The 18,456-nt window shown below is 42.7% G+C and overlaps 1 protein-coding gene across 1 annotated transcript in view; it reads right to left on the bottom strand.

The window, feature by feature from the left end:
- Positions 1 to 17,271, bottom strand: part of ADAM12 (ADAM metallopeptidase domain 12) — a 390,012-nt gene extending 372,741 nt beyond the window's left edge. The window contains exon 1 of the mRNA XM_019940251.3: positions 16,821 to 17,271. Within this exon, the coding sequence (XP_019795810.2) occupies positions 16,821 to 16,908 (88 nt within the window). The 5' untranslated portion in view covers positions 16,909 to 17,271. The remainder of the gene's footprint in view (positions 1 to 16,820) is intronic.
- Between the last annotated feature and the right edge of the window lie 1,185 nt (positions 17,272 to 18,456).

Raw genomic sequence — 18,456 nt, 5'->3', positions numbered from 1 at the left:
GCCTGTATGGAATCCCTTAATTCTGTCCTCAAAGTATGAGCAATTACCATAAGGAACTATGACAGTTATTCAGGCACAAAGGTAAAACTGTAACCAGGAGCCCTTGGGTGTTGTCTGATAATATGTTGAACTAAGACTGAGTGGACATTTTTGAAAATGCATTTGCTTCTTTGTAACTCAGGGGAGATGGTAGCTGGAACCAACCGTTTAAGAAAGATTATGGAGATAAACAATCTTGGCAGTGGGGGGAAATATCTTTCCATTGACTTATTTTTTTCTATAAATTGGGAAAATAACACCATTCAGCCTTGGTGGAACATTTCTGTTGGATTCTGGAATGTTCTAAATTTGCATTCACTGGAACTACAAGGATGCAGAGCCTCTCACTGGCTGCACTGGTGTAATCACATACTCTAAGTGGTAATCCACACAGAAGTTAAGAGCGTACATCTATGCTTCCCCCATAAAAGGTGAAAGATTCCCTTCTATCCCTACAGCAATTCTTATTAACACCTACCCAGCACCCCGATGAGCATGTTCAATTTTATTTTCCTTGCAATTCTACTCTTAGTTCTCCTCCCAAACCCCTTTCTCGAGAAGCCAAGAAGCTGGCGGGGGGGTGGGGGTGGGCAGGGAGCTGGGAAAATGACCCTGGCCTGGGTCTCCTTCTCCAACCCTGATGTCCCACCCATAATGTGCCCCATACAATAGAGAAGTAGGAAACTAACACACATGTTGTCTGCCGTGACTAAATGATATTTGCAAGAGGTGACACTATTAAGGCAATCTCAAATGGTCCTTGTTAACAAAGAGATGCCCTAACCCAAGGTCAATAAAAGCAAAGAGTGAAACATGAGATTTAAGGTGGGAAGAAAAGGAGCAAAAACGTCCGGCTCTCCCATCTGTTGACCTTTGGGGTTAACTTGTACACCCATCTGCCAAGAGCAGGAGGGGAAGGTGGCTGATGTTGAGAAATGCATGCCTCCCAAGACAGGAGAGCAAATCCACATCACTGAAGGACCAGGGGGAACACGTGCCCCACAATCTAAGGGCAGACTTTAAATTACAAAATGCTTTATATACACAATTGCTACTATGTAGAAAATAGACAACTAATGAGAACCTACTGTATAGCACGGGGAACTCAATGCTATGTGGTGACCTAAATGGGAAGGGAATCCAGAAACAAGGGGATATATATACATGTATAGCTGATTCACTTTGCTGTACAGTAGGAACTAACATAGCATTGGAGAGCAATTATACTCCAATTAAAATTTTAAAAAATAAATAAATTACAGAATGCTTTTTCCAACATTTCCCTTCAATGGTCTCTGCAACCCAGTGAGATAGGCTGTCTCCTTACTCTTCTTTGACGAATAAGGAAACTGAAGTTCAGAAAGATTGCGTAGGTTCCTCAAGGTCACACAGCTACAAAGAGGCCAAGTCAGAACTCAGAGCCAGGCCTTCTCACTCCAGAATTCTGGCCAAGATCCCAGAGAGCTTTCAATTTCATTGCCACAGCAGGAGAACACGTGAAATCCACACGGAAGTGACATCAGGGGAAGTAAGTCAAAGAAATCTCATTATTTGATGCCATTTATGCCCATAAGAGAAGCAGAAGCTTCTCTTAGGGATCTTTTGTGCTTTCGACGGCTGTCCTGACTTGGCTTTTCAAACTACATCCTAGCCAGTCCCTTCTGCCATCCTTGTTGGAATTACTTTCTTACTGGGCCTCTGTAACCAACAGCGTGGCCCTCAGTTGTGTTGAGGGTTAAAAAGTACTTGAAGGGTGAGCAGAGACAAGGAAAAGAGACTGAAACGTGTGTCAGCTTTGAGAGGAAGTTTCAGGAGGACTATCTGTTACAGCTGAATAAGACTTTCCCTACCAAGAAATTGGAAACAAAACTTAATGAACTGAGTAGACAAAATCTGACACGTCCAAATTTACGTGACAAATCAGGCCTCTGATTTTTCTAGATAAATCAGCAGAGTCATCAATCTCTATGGGATCATATTACTCATTCCAAAAGGTACAGAGGTATACAGATGAGGGTTTCAATCATCAGCTCACCCCATTATACAATCCACTCTCTGTATCAGAATTTTAAAGCATGGAACAAATTTGATATACGCTCCTGGAAGGCTCATATGAATGGAATTCTGTTGACACCTGCGCTGGCAGAGGAATGGCTTCTGGGAGGGTGTGCCGGCCTTGTTTCCCAGCTGTTCTCATTTTGCCTCCGCCAGAGGGAGAAGGGAACAGCTGATGGCTTCGCCCCCAAAGCCCAGCTTGGCCCCATCATCAGCACATCTCACCCCTGCAGCTGCCAAGGCAAAGACTAACATACCAGCCGGAGAGCAGCTGACTCGCTCTTCTGACCAAGCTTTTGGAGCAGTATTGGAAGCCAAGAATCAGGGTACTGGGTGGGTTCAGCTCATCTTCTGTACATCCTTAGGATCCACTCACTCCACATGCCAGGGGGTGAAGGTCTGCATCTGTTTTTCTCACCATCATATCCTTAGCCCCTGGTACAAATCCAGGATGACAGCAGGCAAATATACTGACTTAGAGAATCAAAGAATCAATGTTGGGGACTTCCAGTTCCGAAAGCGTGGTGGTGAACTGACCTGATGCAGATAGAAAACCTTCCCACTGCAAACACATAAAAAGTGCTAAATAAAATGTGACATTTTCATAGTACATACATAACTAAACTAGAAAGAAAGGAAAGGAAATTACCAGGATACATAAATAAAAAGGAATTCAGAGCCAGAGCATTCAAACGCTGCCAACACCGTGGAAATCTAGGAGACGCAGTAGATACAGGCCTTCAGTCTAGGAGCTGTAATTTTAATGACAGGAGGTATGATCTGGAACACACGAGATGGGAAACTGGAGCTGAGATCCTTGCAGAAAGCAAGTATTCTGCAGGACTGCCCTTCCAAGTTCAAGGGGCTAGAAAAACTCTACCAAATGCCCCAGGGAAACTGCAAAGTGGCTGTGTTTACCCAGACTGCTGGTGAGAGTTAGGCAGTCTCCTGACAGAAATCAAAACTTCAAGCCTCCACATGGGTGTGGAGACCAAAATTACAATAACTATGTGGTGTAAGATTCCCAAGATGAGGAAGTAACATAAAAACTGGCCTCAGATGAGTAAAACCCTTGAAACACCTATCATAAGTAAAACTCTGCTCTGCTGGAACTTTCACAATCCCAGGTGCATAGGACGCTCATGGAGGGGCTAGTGGTGGAAAGGAAAAAGCTGAAAATGAGTTCACAATTCAAAATTGCAAGGCATTAGAAGAGATAGTTTATGACAATACAGATTCAGCACCCTAAGAACTAAAGACAACAGAATAATCTAAGAGGGGTAACAACATATGCATCCCAAAGTTTTAAAGATGTAGAAGAAAACACAGAAGCCATAATGGGAGATAGTAAAAGGACAATATTTTTAATGATCTAACAGGTTTAAAAAAGAACAAAATTAACCTTCTATAAATGAAAAATTAAAGGCACTGGAAATTGCAAAGTAAGTCCATAGACAGTTTAAAACAGCAACCTAGACACAGCTCAAGAGAGAATTACAAAATGGAATCTAGATTGGGAGACATCACCCAGAATGTAAAGCAGAGTGATAAAGAGACAAAGAGAAACAGCATGACTGAATGATAAGATCCAATTACATATAAAAAAGTTCCAAAGGAGATATAGAGAAAATAAGGGCAAGACAGTCATTGAAGAGATAATGACTAAGAACTTTCTATATCTGATGGGATATAAGAAGCATGGCAAGGTAAGGTATACATAAATTAAAAATGAGTCCATATCAAAAAACATGATAATAAAACTATAGAACCACAAACAAACAAAAGACAACCTTAAAAGGAACCAGATAAAAAGGCAGGTCTAGTGCAAAAGAACAATCATTAAACTAAAGACGTCTCAACAGTGACAGTAGAGGCCAGCATACCATAAGTAATACCTGCTAAAGGACAGTAACTGTCAACCTAGAATTCTGTATATAGCTAAGCTAACATTTAAGAAAAAGATAAAACAAGCATTTTCCAGTCAAACAAATACAGAGCATTTGCTATTCACAGACCTTCAAGGCAACATGATTTTGATAAAAAGCAAACTGAATCCAAGAGACAGAAGAGGTTTGCAAGAAGCCATGATGGAAAAAAAAGGCAGTGGTTACATTGGATAAACCAAAATAAGCCTGCACTACTAAAAACAAAAGCAAAGTCTACCACCACCCCACTTTATTTTTTTGATGAGAGATGTGCTTCAAAGTGGTAGACTAAAATGCTAGACAGCAATAATAATAAATGGGAGAGACGATGAAAGACACGAAGCATTCTTGGCCAGTGGTGGTATTTGCGAGGTGGCCAGAGTCACTGGCTACCTTTACACTTTGTTACTTGAAGCGCAACGTTTGAACTTTAACGGTACTACTAAATTGTGGAAACCGGATATGTAACCTCTAAATTAACAGAGCTGGAGAGAAGTAGGTGTAAATAATCCTTCAGCAATATAAAAGGAGACAGAAAAAAAAGGTGCCTAAAAATAGCAAAATTCAGTAAACTTATAGTAAATAGAGAACAAAATGGAAGATGAGTTCAAAAACATCAAAGGTCACAAATACACATGAAGGGATGGACCTAGTGAGTTAAGAGACAGCAATTATAAAGTTTTTAAATCTAGGCATATTTTGTTTATAATAGACATATGTGAAAGATAATGACATGGAAAATGTGAAAGTAAAGAGATAGGAAAAGACATACCAGAAAAATATTAACCCAAAGAAAACTGATACAGTAATATTTGTCTTGGACACATCTGGAGCTGTACACAGTTGAATAGACCCAACAAACTAGCCTCAAAATGTATGATGCAAAAACTGATAGAATTACAAGGAGAAATGGAAAATCCATGATCATATTAGATTCTTAAAACCTCTCTTAGACACAGAAATACTGAACGAGAAATGTTAGTCATAATATATGATATGACATCAGTTAACAAGCTTAATCTAATTGACATATCTAGAACCCTATACCCAATACTTAGAGCATATACATTAATTTTAAACACACATGTAATTTTTATAAAAATTTACCATGTATTAGCTCATAAGGAAAATTTCAAATGCATGAGAGTCAATAGGACACAGATCACTTCCTTTGACACCAGTGTAATAAAATCAGATATCAACAACAAAGATAACTCATCTTACCCAACCATTTAGAAAGCAAAATACACACACTCTCTCACATACATACCAATCAAAACATATGTCTAAATAACTTCGCACTCAAAAAGTCATAATGCGAGGTATAGATTATTTTGGCCATGATGATAACACAAACCTAACAGCAAAACAACGAAAGCAGTAATTGGAGGGAAAAGTTCAGCTTAAATGAAAGAGCTTTCAGAAGAAGTGAGAAATAGAATAACAGTATAAACCCCAAGAAAGTAGAAGAAAGGGACAGAAATTAATGAAATTGAAAACAAAAATAAAAGATCAACAAAAAAATGCAGCAAAATTATTTCAGAAAGAGATAATATGAATAGCACTATAACCCTTGAGGAGATTAAATCAACTATCAGATTTCTGATGAAAAAACACCATGCTTTGATGATATTAAGTCACGTTTCAATGACTGTTAAGGAAAAAATAACCTCTTATACCTAAGCTGTCCTAGGAATAGAAAAGGATGTAACTAAGACTCCCTAACTCACTTTCTGAGGCTAATAGTAAAGCTTTGAAATGAAAACTAAAAGATATTTGGAGAAAAGAAAATTAAAGACTAATGATGGTTATCAACATTGTCCTACAGGGGCTAAAATCCTAAATAAAATTTTAGTAAATGGGATCCAACACTGTATTTTAAAAATGCACCCAAATCATGGAAGATTTATTCTAAGAATTCAAGGATGGTTTAACAACATAAAATCTATTAATATAATTCACTACACTACTAATGGAATAGAGGAGGGGAAAAAAACCCAACAAATGAACAACTAATCATACCAACAGATGCTGAGGAAAAGTTTTTTTAAAAAATTAAACAACCATGTTTATATGTTAAAAAGAAAACAGTTTAGCAAACTAGCAGTATAGAGAAATGTTCTTAGTTTATATTAAAAAAAGATTAGATGACATACATAGCAAAATTTTGCAGTAAGCATCTTAATCAATGGTGAAAAGCTATTCTCATTAAAGTTGGGGAAAAAAAACCCAAAGACATTTGCAATCACCACTTTTGTTTATCATTGTGGAGGTGGAGGTGCTAGCCAATGAAAGAAAAGAAATAAAAGAGGTAGAATGTAAAAGAACTGTAAAGGAAGAAACAAAAATTACCATCATTTTAGATGATAATTAGAATTTCTATGAAGTTAGTCTACAAACAATTAGAACTAATAAAAATCAAACATGGGGCTTCCCTGGTGGCGCAGTGGTTGAGAATCTGCCTGCCAATGCAGGGGACAGGAGTTTGAGCCCTGGTCTGAGAAGATCCCACATGCTGCGGAGCAACTGGGCCCGTGAGCCACAACTATTGAGCCTGTACGTCTGGAGCCTGTGCTCCGCAACGAGAGAGGCTGCAATAGTGAAGAGGCCCACGCACCACGATGAAGAGTGGCCCCCGCTCGCGGCAACTAGGGAAAGCTCTCTCACAGAAACGAAGACCCAACACACCCCAAAATAAATAAATACATTTATTTAAAAAATCAAGCATGGTTGCCGAATTCAAAATCAAAGTACAAAAATCAGGAACATTTATTTATACTGAAAAAGAAAATATTAATTGGAACTTTTTAAAAAGACATAATTCCACAGATAAAACAAGAATAGCCATGAGCTGGTACTTGTTGAAGCTGAGTAATAGACACATGATTGTTCATTATACCAGTCTGTCAACTTTTGCATATGTTTAAAATTTGCTGTAGTAAAATTTCTTAATTAAAAAAAATAGTGATGCCATTCAGAATAACAGTGAATCTAGTAAGTACTTAGAGTACCTTGAAACATATCTTACAAAGATGTGCAAGAACTTCAGAAAATTTTTTAACTTACTGAATAAAATTAAAGAAAACATATAAAGAAACGACCACACTTATGGCAGGAAAAACTTTGATATCATGGGAATGTCAAGTCTCCCCAAATTAATCTGTAAGTTCCCACTGAGTATTTTGGAGAACTTAGCAAGGAAATTCTAAAGTTCATATGAGATACTAGCATTTCAAGAACACTCAAGACAATTCTATAAAGGAGAGGAAGGGAGACAGGAAGAGGAAATTAACCTTTTTGAGCACTTAGCATGGGCCAGGCCCTGTTCAAAGCACTTTCCATGTATCATCTCATTTAATCTTCCTCACATCCCCCCATGGGGGAAGATACTATTATTATTATTTTTATTATTATTATTATTATTTTCTTTTTTTTTTGCGGTATGCGGGCCTCTCACTGCTGTGGCCTCTCCCGCTGCGGAGCACAGGCTCAGCGGCCATGGCTCACGGGCCCAGCCGCTCCGCGGCAGGTGGGATCCTCCCAGACTGGGGCACGAACCCGCGTCCCCTGCATCAGCAGGCAGACTCCCAACCACTGCGCCACCAGGGAAGCCCCCAGATACTATTATTATCACCATTTCATAAAGGGAGTAACTGGGGAACAAAGAGTTTTCATAATTTGACTGCGGTTTAGGGTGACCAACCATCATGGTTTTCCCAGCTCTGAGGGGTCCCGAGATGTAGGATTTTCAGTATTGAAACTGCGAAAGTCCTGACAACACAGGCTGGTCACTCACCTTCCCAAGGTCACATATCAGTAGGTGACAGAGCTGATATGCAAACCACGCCAAGCTGACCCCACTGTCTGCCCCCTATACCACCACATACCAACCAATCTAAATATGTAAGACTCGTTATAGTACAGAATACTGAAAATAGTATGGTACTGAAAATAGGATAAAAAAATAGTCCAGCAGAACAAGGAACCCAGAAGCATATCTGTCTAGACTCGGTGTTTATCAGAGGAGGAAAGGATTCAATAAATGTTACTGGGATGGTTGTTTATCTTATCTGTATGAGGCAAAACAGACCATGTCCTCATACAACAAATAAAAATAAGTTCCAGTTAGACTAAAAGTGAACAGCAAAAAGTTAAAATCTAGAAGAAATTATAAAAATCTCTTTTGGAGCTCAGGAAAGAGAGGAGGATTTCTTAAACCACACTTAGAAAGAAGAAATGGGCAAATAATAAGTGATCCAAAGAAGAAACATAAAGAACAATATAAACACATTTCTTAAGAAAAGTCTGAAAGTCTTTAGGAATCAGGAAAATACCAATAAAAACAATGAAATATTTCACATCCAGTTTGGCAACATTTAAAAGTCTGAAAGTGCCAAGTATTGGCAAAAATATGGATAACCAGAACTCTCTAACAAGTAGGCATGAAAATGGGTGCAACCAATCTAGAAAGCAAAGTAGCAATGTATATCAAAGTAGAAAACCGGCTTACCCTCCGATTCAGCCATTCATCTGTAATAGCTTCCTTAGAGCTCACGTCCTGTATATGAGGAGATAGGTACAAGTATCCTTGCACCAGTGCAATATCAAAAAGTAGGGGAAAACAGATATTTATCCACACAGGAGTGTACAATTTATGGTTTAACCATTCAATTAGAAGGAATGAAGCAAGCACATGTATCAGTAAGAATAAGTCTTTACAAACACACTGATTTTTAGAAAAGTGAGTTGCAGGACTTCCCTGGTGGCGCAGTGATTAAGAATTTGCCTGCCAATGCAGGGGACACAGGTTCGAGCCCTGGTCCAGAAAGATCCCACATGCCGTGGAGCAACTAAGCCCGTGTGCCACAACTACTGAAGCTCGCATGCCTAGAGCCCGTGCTCCGCAACAAGAGAAGCCACCATAATGAGAAGCCTGCACATCGCAACCAAGAGTAGCCCCCGCTCGCTGGAACTAGAGAAAGCCCGCGTGCACCAATGAAGACCCAATGCAGCCAAAAATATAAAAAAATAAAGAAAGCAAGTTGAAGAAGTCTGTTGTATACAGTAGGGTACCACTTATATAATATTTAATACATAAATAATATCAAATATTGATTAGAGATATATGTATAAACACATATATATATATTCTACCAACCAATTTCAGAATAGTGGTTGTCTTTTCAGAAAGAAGGTGAAGAACTAGATGGCTGGAGAGGATCAGGAGTGATTGCAAATAAGCTTTAACATTTAACATCTTTAAATTTTAAAAATTCTGAAGCGTCTATAGTAAAACTTGGTTGGTAACAATGTGGATATATAACTTATTCTGTGTCTTTTTTACAATATTTCACATTTTGTGAAGGAATGGATAATGGGGCCAAAATTCTTTTCCATGATCATATCTCAAATTATACTGAAATTGGCTGAATACATTATTTCAGTTTAGAAATTTTGCTTAGCTTGCCTCATTTCAGGAATACATGTATTCCATCAACCAAAGTGCAGCTGCATTTTAAGGTATAACCTAGACTCTTAAGTTCTGATGCAGGTTCCCGAGAACACCACCAAACCCCCAGGATTTAAGAAAGTGAAACCAGGTTCTCTGATGACATTCAGATTCATGTGAACATAGATCTCATGAGAAATGCTCCATCCCATCCTGGCTTTAATCACAAATAGAGCAAAACACAAAACAAGGAATCTTTTGGTCAAACCGCAGGCCAGTATTTACCACACCCTGCCAAGAGAAGATGCCAGGGTATACCAACAACAGTTCTAAGAATGGATCATCTAAAGGGATCAGGGAGGCCAATGTTTCCAGGACAGACAGAAGGTCCAGAGTTAATCCAATGAGGTTGCCCAATTCTTTAAGCAGTTGCCTAGAAACTGAGCTCTTAGTGTCACCTGGGGATGACATAAAAGCTTAAAGGATAAAAAATATCAATATGATGCTGAATTATTTGGCTTCTCCATCTCATCGATCGATTGGAGGCAAGGTATACTGAACATTAAATAAAGCACAAGACACCAGGATGAAGAACGAGCTGGGGTAAATATAAGGACTGAAATGGCAGCCTGTCAGGAAGCATGCTATTCAAGGCACACATTTCAACTGGCAAGTAAAGTTCATTTGAACCGCGTTATCATTCCGTTTCAAAGCGAACTACGTTACAATCTCATTGCTATAAACATTATAGTTATTTCAAAGATAAAGTATATAGATGACAAAATGTTTACTACGCCTAGGCTAAGACCTGGTCCCCGTCATGAGAGCGCCTAGAGATGGCCCTGCATCGGCCACTTAGCAGACACTCAACCATCCGAAGCCATGGTTTCCTCCTCTGTTAGAGTGAGGGCAATAACAGGACCAACGGCAAGATTCTTCCCCAAGGACTGAATGAGACAGTGCATGCAAAGATCTTGCAATAGCTCCTGGCACCAAAGCACTCAACAACTGCCTGTTTAAGGAACCGTGTGCTGGTATGAAAACTTTAGGTTTCATAAAATACTACAGAAACACACATAAAGAAACAGCTACTACAAGTGCACAGAAACTATTTCCCAAAACATTCCGTACAGATTATATCAACTTCACTTTCTCAAACCCAGAGAGCTGATAATTAAAGGACTGCACACATTGCAGAGCTGTTTCATACAGCTTTCAGTGGGCACGCAGCCAAAGGACTATAGGCCTAGCCATTTGGTACAGAAGGAACATCTGAAGATGTTTCTCACACCTGTCTTTATAAATCATAGATAGTGCGGGAACAGTTTAGCTTTAAGAGCCCTCTGGAACATACTCTGATACAAAAAAAAAAAAATTTTTTTTGCAACTGTAATGAATTCATTACAGCATCATCTACACCAGAAAGAAATATGCTTAGCTTCTTTAGATGATGTCGTTGCATTCCTCAGGGGAAAAAAAAAAAAATCCTTACAGCTTCCACAGCTGCAACATCTATCCAATTAGGTATATGTTGACTTTGAGTATTTATAGATTTTTAAAAGAAAGTTTTGAAACATTTAAAAATGGATGTAATTTTTGTTTCCACAAGGAAGGAATAGAAGAAGCCAAATGACACGTGAGAGAGAGGGAAAAAAAACCACGTCTGTGTACAGAGTGCCGTACAAAAGCTTGGGCTGACTTTTAAATGTTTATGGCAGACTCACAGGTGTTTATCTGCACTCCCTCCTGAAAGCCTACAATATAAATAATAACATAAAAATAATTTTAAAAAAACAAAGAACTGGAGAGAAAATAGCAACAGGTAAGAGAAAGCAACAAGGCTTTAGAAGAGGTAAGACAAGTGGTTACCTACTCAGCAGAGGAGAGAGAACTGGAAACCTGTTGCCTGGAGAAGAGAGAAGCCATCTAGAAGGTGAGACGGATGAGGAGAACCTTGGAAAGACTTGGAGATGGGAGGCACTGGGCACCTCTGATGGTCAGTACAGGCTGGGCTGGAAGACCATCCAAGGAAAAGTTAGAGCTGTAGGTCCCTTGCAAAGCCAGCACAGCTAGGTGACTGCCCCTCCCACTTCATCAGACAGGAGATGTATTTTCTGCAGACACTAAAGCAGAGAAATTCTGTACACGAGGATGCCCGGCATAGCTGAGAGTGAAGAAGTGGCTTAGGTCCTCAGCAGGAGGCTGCAAAATTCTTCTTTGGGGAAACTGACCAGCCTACGAAAAAGACAGTCAGTGATGTATGGAGGTCCCCCAACCCAGAGAAGGATGACCAGTTACTAAGCCCGTCTTTGAAGCACACAGAAGTTTCAATCAGCATTTTAGTGTCTCATTGTTAAATATAAACAGACAGCCAAAATACAGACATTTGAAGAAAGCCAGAGACTATAACAAACAGGAGTGGGGGAGGATCTGAGAGCTGATAGTGAGAATAAAGTCAGCCAAACAATGTTTAAAAAGTAAAAGTTAATGCATGCCAAGAGTTCACCAAAACCTTACATCCATTTTATATATATATATATATATATATATATATATGAACAGAACCTTATTTTAAAAAAAGGAATATTCATGGAACAAGAAACATTTCTTGGAAATTAAATATGTAGTAGCAGAAATAAACAACTTGAGTAGCAGGGTTGGAAAGTGAAATTAAACAAACTCTCCCAGAAAGTTGAACAAAGAAGACAATTAGAGGATGTTTTCAGGAAGTTGGGACATTCAGCTAAGAGCAGTTTCAGAAAAAGCATGACAAAAACGGTGAGGAAGAAATCACTGAAGAAATAATAAAAGAAAGTACACTAGAACTTCACAGCATGAAAGTTCAAACAGAAAATCCCAGCACGACTACTGATAAGAGCTTAGCTAAAGCACATTATCATGAAATGCAAAAGTACTGGGGATTAAGAGAAGATGAGAAAAGCTTGAGAAAGAAAACAGACTACATATAAAGGATTAACAATCACCATGCTATCAACTTCCCAAGTGGCAATGGGCATAGAGACAATGAAGGAACGCCTTGTAAAATACTGAGGAAATATGGGGCTTCCCTGGTGGCGCAGTGGTTGGGAGTCCGCCTGCCAGTGCAGGGGACACGGGTTTGTGCCCCGATCCGGGAGGATCCCACATGCCGCGGAGCAGCTGGGACCCGTGAGCCATGGCCGCTGAGCCTGTGCGTCCGGAGCCTGTGCTCCGCAACGGGAGAGGCCACAACAGTGAGAGGCCCGCGTACCAAAAAAAAAAAAAAAAATACTGAGGAAATATGATTTCCATCTTGAAATTTTATTCCTAAATAAACTAACAATCAAAGGTGATATATATTACCACCTTTAATATATATATCCGGGGTGAAATACATATGTGTGTGTGTGTGTGTGTATATATTTATATGTATAAAATTGCTGATTTGCATATATATATTTGCATGCAAGACACACATTCTAAACTTCTTTCTTACTCATAAAACTCTGTTTCGATTGAAACACCAAAGTATACAACTAAAATTATTTACTTTTCTATCTTCCCATGCAGCAAGCAGTGGCCCTGTGTCACAGTCTAGCCAAGAGAAAATCTGCTACAAAGGTTTCTGGAAATACTTTTATTTTCCCAATAAGATAGATTTGCTGACTCTGCTTTTTGCCTCTTTTGCCTTATTACGGCCTAGAATGCAGATATAATGCCAAAATGCACAGCAGCTTCCATAAGACCATGAGGCATTAAGCATAAAAGCAAAAGCCAACATGTAAGTATGGCAGAGACACAAGCAAAAGTGAAAGCGCGGGTCCCTAGTAGTATCACTGACCCACTACACCAGCTACGACACCGCTTACTTCACAAACGCTTGGAATGTAAAGATTAAAAAAGTCCCCTACACCTGAACCTTCAAGCTGCGAACTTTCAAAGACACGAACGTGGGTTCCACTAACGTCAGGCGTGAGTGAAACTGCAGCTCGCCCTTCGTCTCCTATTGCTGACAATCCTTCAGCTCTACCATCTCCCACCTCCTCTCCCTCCTCCAGTCAGTAACTCTCCTTGCCTGTTCACTCGATGCCAGCCCCAGGATGCCAGCTGTTGTACTGTACTACTGTACTTTTCAAGGGACTGTACTGTAAGATTAAAAATGTTTTCTTCATATTTTGTATTTATTTTTTAAAGTATTATTTGTGTGAAAAGTATTATAAACCTATTACAGTATGGTACTATATAGCCCATCGTGTTAGTTGGGCACCTAGGCTAACTTTGTTGGACTTATGAACAAATTGGACTTACGAACGCACTCCCGAAACGGAACTTGTTCGTATGTACGGGACTTACTGTGGTCAGGTTTTCTGTTACTTGCAATGGAAAGTATTTAATCATTCCTAACAAGTTATCAAAAAAAGTTATCTCCCACATGCCCTTTTAGGAAGTTACTAGAAGATGTGCTCCACAAAAATAAGGCATAAACTAAATAAAGAAAGTTATGGTGCTCAGAAAACAGGCGATCCAACACAGGAAGGATGTAAGAGGAGTTTCCAGCATCTTGGCAAGAGAGTAGTCCTGAGACAACACTTGACATGCAAGCCTAAAAAGTAACCAGTTCACACTGGAGCAGGAAGAAAAGGGCTCCAAGAGAGATAATACCAAGAAAAATAAATAGTGAATAGATTACCTGATGTGTTTGATCATATTGGAAGTTTACCAATTCTCCCAGAGGGTTTGGAGGTAGAGATTGGTACACAAGAAACAAAGCAAAACGGTAAAAAAAAAAAAAAGCAAAAACAAAAACAAAGCAATGATTAGCTCTAGGAAAAACAAAAAGTTGAAAGAGGTGTGAAATGGAATTACAGAACACTGTGTGGCTCAACCATAAGCAATACTTGCTTCATGGTACAAACATTAAATATTGGTTTTTTATTATGGCGTTTTTATACTGGAAAGTCAGAAAGAAGAGAAGCCAGTGTGGATGGAGTCGTGAGCATGGGAGAGAGTGGTGAGAAAGGAGATAACAGAGGAAAACAGGAAATACGTTATACTGAGGTTTGGATTTTCTTAAGAGCCCTAGGAAGCCACTGGAGAGTTTTAAACAGGAAACCAGCATGATCCAACTCATGACTGAGACTGATGACTTTGGCTGTGGTGCTGGGAAGAGTACATTGAGCAGGGACAAGAGGGGAAGCCAGCAGATGAGTTAGGAGGCTACTACACTAGGGATAAGAGGCTCTGCAGAAGAGATCAAAAGAAGCGGGGAAAAAAGCAGCCAAGGCTGGGGAAGGCCCACTTGAAACAGGGGGAAGTGGGTAGATGAGAATACATTTTGGAGGGTGGTGGCTTGTGGAGGGAAAGGAGAGACTCAGGATGACTTTCTAAGTATTTGCATGAGGCATCTGGAAAAGGCAGAGGATGTTATTACCCAGTTGGAAAGATGGGGGCACGGGGTGGAAAATGGATTCAGGAGTAGAGAGTTTGGGATCTAGGGTTCTGTTTTGGACCTGTTAGAGCTGAGATGCCAATGAAGGGTAACATGCAGAGAGACAAACCCCAAAATATGCTCTGTCTTAAACAAGTAGTAATTCCTCCCTTTTTCTTGCCAACACAAAGAAATGTTTCATTATATGCTGTGATTTGGTGCACTGATTGATTTAAAACTCGATACCGAGAATCCAAGGATAAACAAGCAGATATCCTGGGATATCACAGCATGTAACCCATTCTAAGTGATTAGGCTTAACCGGCTTTCTATTTTGAGTCATATCCATCCTAAGGAAAAACTACCTCTACCAAAGCTGCAGTCATAAAATAAGAAGTCCTTCCTCCATGAAATAATTTCCCATTATTAGCTTGATTTAGTAAACATTTTCCTCTAAAAAAAAAAAGTATTGTTCATGCTCAGTGAACTTCCGTTTATGTGTACACAGCATGTGTCAAGGCCAAGGCCACCTCGGGCACACTTTGAGATTGTTTCAGGTTTTTAAAAGTTCTTTCTCAATAAATACTCGAAAGGACCCATTTGTACAAAAGTCTTTCAAAACATTTTTGACAACTATTATTTTCACTTGCAGGTCAGAGTTTTCTAACTAAACAGTCAGCAGTATTCTTTCTTGGCATTCTCATTGCTTCTTCCTTCCTTTGAGCAATCTTTTTACTTAATCATTAATTCCCAAATTGGTCTTCATTGCCGTGTGGATTTTATCGAGATCTGGGTTTTAACCACATTACAGTAGATGCGGTGGGGTATGGAGGTGGGGTGGTGTGGAGGGCAGCAGTGGCAATTACAAAATTAAACGTACCATAAGGTGGTAACGGTTCGCGATTGAGGCCAGCTGTTGAAAAATAATGCCTGTTACACAGAATCACAGAAATTTAGAGCTGGAGGCCAAGGCAAGTCTTTCATTGGTAGGTCGACAGCGCCTCTAGCGGCAGAAAGACGGCGGTGGCGGTGACGGCGACCGGCAGAAACTTCCGAATTTTTAAAAAGGCACCTGCTGTTTAAGTTCTCATTGTGCAAAAAGAAAAGATCCACAGGTACCCATTTAAGGGGATACAACTCGGGAAAACCTTGATCTATAAAACAGCTATAATAGCCACACTTCGGCTTAACGTGGAAATGAGTTGTCGCTTTACACAAGGTTGATTTAAGCGATTATTTAGCTGAGAACCTGACGGAGTGGCGGGAAACAAAGATTCTGCTCAAATCTAGCCGCCACTGACAACTACGCAGGTATCCGGAATTAGAAAGAGAGGGAAAGAAAATTAAAGAAGTAGGCAAGAGAGTCCATTTTTAAAATGGAGAGCGCCGTGGAACGCCGCAGGCACACCTGCGGGCACGGGGATGGCTCACCTGCGCGGTTACTGTGCGTCCCCCCAAGTGTATCCGAGGGGGAGCAGGGGTGCACAGGAAACCTCATGGAGGGCTGACCAGTCAGAGATGGGGGGATTCACTAAGGGACAGGGTAAGATGACCCAACGCGCATCATCCCGGGCGACACGTGTAACTGTCAAGACAGATATCTTGGCAAATGATCCCCGAGATGGGAGGACACGCGGCAGCGGCCCCGTGGCTGGGCCACCCGGGCTACGCGCTGGCGGCTTCCAGGCCCGGAGCCAAGTGCTCCCTCCTTCCCCCGGGAATTGGCACCTGGGGTAGGGGCCGGGCGGGGCGGGGGTCCCCTCCGAGCCGGGAGCCCGAGCCCGGGGGCTCCGCAGCTGCGTCCCCGCGCGCCGGGTCGCGGGACAATCCCGCCACTCGGCGTCCCCCCCAGTGCGGCGCGTGGTGCCCCCGGAGGGCGAGTCCCCAGCGGGCGGGAGGGGACAGCGGGGGACCGGCGGGGAGCCGCCTGGGCTCGGCGACTTACCTCGGGCCGCGCGCGGCGCCAGCAGAGCCCCGGCCAGGGCGAGCAGGAGGGCGCGGGCGGGGGGCGCGGGCAGCGGGCGCGCTGCCATCGTCGCCGGCCTTCCGTGCAGCAGCAGCTCTCGGGGCCGGGCGGCAGGCGCTGCACCATCCCCCGCGGGCGCCGAGAGGGGGCCGGGCGTCGCGGCCCGAGGGACTTCCTGCTGCGGGGAGTCAACTCCGAACCCCTCGCGCAGCGCCCGGCCGCTGAAGAGCTAGTCTAGGCTTTCATTTTTTTAAAAAAGTTTTCCCCGGCGCGTGTGTGTGTGCGTGTGTGTGTGCGCGCGCGCACGCTGTTCTGGCACGAGCCAGCCTTGACCGTTGCAATAAACGAGCAAACTGTCCGAGTTGGCCCGGGGACGAGGAAGATCGTTAGGGAGAGGAGGCAGGCCTGTGAAATGGATCCACAGCCAACAGTCACCGTTCTCATCACCACGGAACAAATTATGGTCTCCCCCGCACCCCCGCCCGCCCGCCCGCGGCGTCCCGCGGGTCCTAGAGACCGGTCAGGGGCCCCCGCCAGGGTCCCGCCCAGAGCCGGCTCTGGCCCACCCCCGGGGCGGCTCGGGGCAGGGCGCCTCCCGGGCCGCGCGCCCCGGCGGCGGCACAGACGTGGCTCGGTGGCGGCGCGGGCGTCCGGAGCGCACACATCCCCGCCCCGGGATGATGTGGCCGCGGGGCCCCAGGCGCCCGGCTGCCAAGAGCACACGCGGCTGCACCGTCCAGCTTTCCAGTCTGAGGCTGGAAATGATGACTCGGCTGCTCGCTCCCGGAACGCGGGTAGCAGGTCGGCAAGGCTGTCCGCCGCCCAGGAGGGCGTCCCCGGGCCCCGTCTCCTAAGCCCCCAAGCGGATATCTCGTGCGAGAGAATGAACTTGGACCTGCAGGCACGCGACGTCTGGGCATTCTGCTTTAGATGCACTGCTTTAGGTTTTATGTTGATAGACTGGCTCAAGTTTCTCCTCCATGGCAGGACCCACAAATAAAAGCGCGATTTCCCCAGACTCTCCTGATCGTGAGAAACGTCTGCGTTTGTCTGTTAAGAATACAGAGTCCCAGGTGCCCTCCCACGTCCTTGAAATGAGCCTCTACAGGCCGCGGGGCCGGGGGCCACCCGGTGTTTGGGAAATACCAGTGAAGTGAATGGAGGGCCTTACCTCCCAGTCCTAGTTCTTGGCGGTCTCCTCCTCTTCTGCCTAGGAAGGCCTCAAAGAGACATAATAGCAATTTTAACAACGGGACTTGCCCTCTCCGAGACCGCGGGAAGCAGCAAGGAGAGGGCTACACAGACTACAGGAGGGGTCGAGGATGGGTGGCCCCCACCTTGTGGAACCACCATAATCTCCAGCCGTGGCCACCTATCAGAACCCTAAGGGCTAGGGAAATATTAACACCGCCACTCAGGTTAATCAGAATCTCCTGCCATGGGCGGAGCCGGAATAGTTTCCAAAGCCCCAGGTGATTCTCATGTGCAGCATGGAGGGAGAACCACCTGCAGAAATCTGTCCTGTGACCTCTCACCGATTTTTGAGGGAAGCCCCATTCCAAGAGGTGTTTAGACAGCATCTGAGGGAACTCTCTTCCTCACCATCTCTTTTTAC

This window comes from Tursiops truncatus, chromosome 16 (genome assembly GCF_011762595.2).
Source record: "Tursiops truncatus isolate mTurTru1 chromosome 16, mTurTru1.mat.Y, whole genome shotgun sequence".
Classification (NCBI taxonomy): domain Eukaryota; kingdom Metazoa; phylum Chordata; class Mammalia; order Artiodactyla; family Delphinidae; genus Tursiops; species Tursiops truncatus.
The sequence above is the reverse complement of the archived record's forward strand: the minus strand, read 5'-3'. Positions and strand labels throughout refer to the sequence as shown.